The sequence below is a fragment of the Physeter macrocephalus genome, chromosome 1, assembly GCF_002837175.3.
Source record: "Physeter macrocephalus isolate SW-GA chromosome 1, ASM283717v5, whole genome shotgun sequence".
Taxonomy (NCBI): Eukaryota; Metazoa; Chordata; class Mammalia; order Artiodactyla; family Physeteridae; genus Physeter; species Physeter macrocephalus.
The window spans coordinates 114,449,685-114,453,811 of record NC_041214.2 but is presented as its reverse complement, the minus strand read 5'-3'; the positions used below and the strand labels follow the sequence as shown (position 1 = coordinate 114,453,811).

The window sequence follows — 4,127 nt, the reverse complement described above, 5'->3', positions numbered from 1 at the left end:
AATCCAAGAACACAGTATATCTTTCCATCTGTTAGTGTCATCTTCAATTTCTTTCATCAGTGTCTTATAGTTTTCCAAGTACAGGTGTTTTGCCTCCTGAGGTATTTTATTTTATTTTATACCTAGGTTTATTCCTAGGTATTTTATTCTTTTTGATATGAAGGTAAATGGGATGTTTCCTTAATTCCTCTTTCTGATAGTTCATTTCTAGTGTATAGAAATGCAACAGATTTCTGTATATTAATTTTGCATCCTGCAACTTTACCAAATTCATTGATGAGCTCTAGTAGTTTTCTGGTGGCATTTTTCAGATTATCTGTGTATAGTATCATGTCATCTGCAAACAGTGACAGTTTTACTTCTTCCTTTCCAATCTGGATTCTTTTCATTTATTTTTCTCCTCTGATTGCTATGGCTAGGACTTCCAAAACTATGTTGAATAAAATTGGTGACACTGGGCATCCTTGTCATGTTCCTGATCTTAGAGGAAATGCTCTCAACTTTTCACCATTGACTATGATTTCCATTTGCATGGAATACCTTTTTCCATCCAGTCACTTTCAGTCTGTATGTGTCCCTAGATCTGAAGTGAGTCTCTTGTAGGCAGCATATGTACAAGTCTTGTTTTTGTATCCATTCAACCACTCTGTGGCTTTTGGTTGAAGCATTTAGTCTGTTTATATTTAAGGTAATTATCACTGTGTATGTTCTTATTGCCATTTTGTTAATTGTTTGGGATTTGTTTTTGTATGTCTTTTTTTGCCATTCTTCTTCTTTTGTTCTCTTCTCCTGTGATTTGATGACTACCTTTAGTGTTATGTTTGTATTCCTTTTTCTTTTTTATGTGTATATCTATTATAGGTTTTTGGTTTGCAGTTACCATGAGGGTTTTTTTAATAGCTGTCTATATACATAATTGTTTTAATTGCTTGACCTCTTCATTTCAAATGCATTTTTAAAACCCTGCATTTGTATTCTCCTCCCCTCATGATTATTGTTTTTGATATAATATTTAATATCTAATTGTTTCATGTATTCCTTAACTGCTTATTGTAAATATAAATGATTTTACTACTCTTGTCTTTTATCCTCCCTATGAGTTTTGTTTGTGGATGATTTCCTACCTTTACTGTGTGTTTGCCTTTACTGCTGAGTTTTTCACTTCACAATTTTCTTGTTTCTAGTTGTGGCCTTTTCTTTTTTGCCTAGAGAAGATCCTTTAACATTTGTTGTAAAGCTGGTTTGGTGGTGCTGGACTTTTAATTTTTGCTTGTCTGTAAAGCTTTTGATTTCTCCCTCAAATCTGAACAAAAGCCTTGCTGGGTAAAGTATTCTTGGTTGTAGGTTTTTCCCTTTCATCACTTTACCATCCGTTAGTGTCATCTTCAATTTCTTTCATTAGTGTCTTATAGTTTTCCAAGTACAGGTGTTTTGCCTCCTGAGGTATTTTATTTTATTTTATACCTAGGTTTATTCCTAGGTATTTTATTCTTTTTGATATGAAGGTAAATGGGATGTTTCCTTAATTCCTCTTTCTGATAGTTCATTTCTAGTGTATAGAAATGCAACAGATTTCTGTATATTAATTTTGCATCCTGCAACTTTACCAAATTCATTGATGAGCTCTAGTAGTTTTCTGGTGGCATTTTTCAGATTATCTGTGTATAGTATCATGTCATCTGCAAACAGTGACAGTTTTACCTCTTCCTTTCCAACCTGGATTCTTTTCACTTATTTTTCTCCTCTGATTGCTATGGCTAGGACTTCCAAAACTATGTTGAATAAAATTGGTGACACTGGGCATCCTTGTCATGTTCCTGATCTTAGAGGAAATGCTCTCAACTTTTCACCATTGACTATGATTTCCATTTGCATGGAATACCTTTTTCCATCCAGTCACTTTCAGTCTGTATGTGTCCCTAGATCTGAAGTGAGTCTCTTGTAGGCAGCATATGTACAAGTCTTGTTTTTGTATCCATTCAACCACTCTGTGGCTTTTGGTTGAAGCATTTAGTCTGTTTATATTTAAGGTAATTATCACTGTGTATGTTCTTATTGCCATTTTGTTAATTGTTTGGGATTTGTTTTTGTATGTCTTTTTTTGCCATTCTTCTTCTTTTGTTCTCTTCTCCTGTGATTTGATGACTACCTTTAGTGTTATGTTTGTATTCCTTTTTCTTTTTTATGTGTATATCTATTATAGGTTTTTGGTTTGCAGTTACCATGAGGGTTTTTTTAATAGCTGTCTATATACATAATTGTTTTAATTGCTTGACCTCTTCATTTCAAATGCATTTTTAAAACCCTGCATTTGTATTCTCCTCCCCTCATGATTATTGTTTTTGATATAATATTTAATATCTAATTGTTTCATGTATTCCTTAACTGCTTATTGTAAATATAAATGATTTTACTACTCTTGTCTTTTATCCTCCCTATGAGTTTTGTTTGTGGATGATTTCCTACCTTTACTGTGTGTTTGCCTTTACTGCTGAGTTTTTCACTTCACAATTTTCTTGTTTCTAGTTGTGGCCTTTTCTTTTTTGCCTAGAGAAGATCCTTTAACATTTGTTGTAAAGCTGGTTTGGTGGTGCTGGACTTTTAATTTTTGCTTGTCTGTAAAGCTTTTGATTTCTCCCTCAAATCTGAACAAAAGCCTTGCTGGGTAAAGTATTCTTGGTTGTAGGTTTTTCCCTTTCATCACTTTAAATATATTGTGCCATTCCCTTCTGGCCTGCAGAGTTTCTGCTGAAAAATTAGCTGATAGCCTTATGGGAGTTCCCTTGTATGTTGTCATGTTTTTATCTTTTATTGTTTTTTTTCCTGTCTGCAATTACATCAAGATTTTATCCCTCTTTATTCATGTTGGAATGTTATATTCCACTTTTCTTCTGCTTTGGGCTGATATTTTTGTAGGGAGTGTTGTTAATCTGCAGGGAAGTTTTGTATCTATTTTCAGGTCTTTTTTTTTTGCCCTTTTGTTTCCCTAGAGCAGCTTCCTTTGGATGTTTTAGTTGCACAATACTTTGTCAATTATATGTAAATAAGTCAGATTTTTCTCAGTTAGAAGGAGGATCTTTTGAAGTGAGGGAAGGGGTATCTTTCCCAGTTTCTCAGTTCAAGAGCTCCTTCTTCTATTGCTATTATAAATTGCACATCTGGTACTAAGTCTTCCCTAAATTTCAGATCTTAACTTGGTTCACAAAGGCTCCCACCATCAGTTCCAAACTTCTATAGTATCTTTACCACCTCTGGTGAAGAAGCACTTTCACCAAGTAATCTTGTCCTAATTTCCACTTTCTGACTCCCCTCTTATTTATTTACTTATTGGTCATCAAATAACCCTTTATTTAATTATTTTCCTTTGTAGTTCTTAACTAGCTAGGCATTCCACTGCACCACTGTTGATGTCATCTCTGATGTCGTGAGGGTGGCAGCCAACAACATTGCAACCCACAGGCTGGAAAATCCCCAGGATCTCTTTAATGGTTCCAGAGAGTTCTCTAGCTAAAGATCAGTGCCTCATCTGTTGGGCAATGTTGACAATCTCATCAAAGGTGATGTTTCCACTGTGCTTAATGTTTTTCTGTTTCTTTCTGTCTCTTGGCAGTTCTTTGACAGCTTTGATGATCAGGACAGAGGCAGAAGGTACTACCTCAATCTGGGCCTGTGTGTTCTGAATGGTCAGTTTCACTGTAATTCTCAGACCCTTCCAATCACTAGTTGTCTTGGTGATGTCATCACCAACCTCTTTTGGAGACAGACCTAGGGAGCCGATATTGCTGGCCAGGTCAAATGTGGCACCGACTTCCCCATCAGTGCACCTCAGATATACAGCTTTTATCTCCTTGGGGTTGAACTTAGGCGGCAAGGTGGAGGTGGCTGGTGTCATATGAACACATATTTGGGATGACCCAAGAAAGCTGCACCTTGGCTGCTTCAAGCTGAAAGCTCCCTTCTGTTTTAAAAGTGCTATTTTCTCAGACAGCCTCTTCAATAAGTGGTGCTGGGAAAACTGGACAGGTACATGTAAAAGTATGAAATTAGAACACTCCCTAACACCATACACAAAAATAAACTCAAAATGGATTAAAGACCTAAATGTAAGGCCAGACACTATCAAACTC

The 4,127-nt window shown here is 35.7% G+C and overlaps 1 protein-coding gene across 1 annotated transcript in view; it reads right to left on the bottom strand.

The window, feature by feature from the left end:
• Positions 1 to 1,765: 1,765 nt before the first annotated feature.
• LOC102982157 (60S ribosomal protein L12-like) overlaps positions 1,766 to 4,127 on the bottom strand; it is a 7,203-nt gene continuing 4,841 nt past the window's right edge. Inside the window, 1 exon segment of the mRNA XM_055085573.1 lies at positions 1,766 to 4,124. Within this exon segment, the coding sequence (XP_054941548.1) occupies positions 3,374 to 4,124 (751 nt within the window). The 3' untranslated portion in view covers positions 1,766 to 3,373.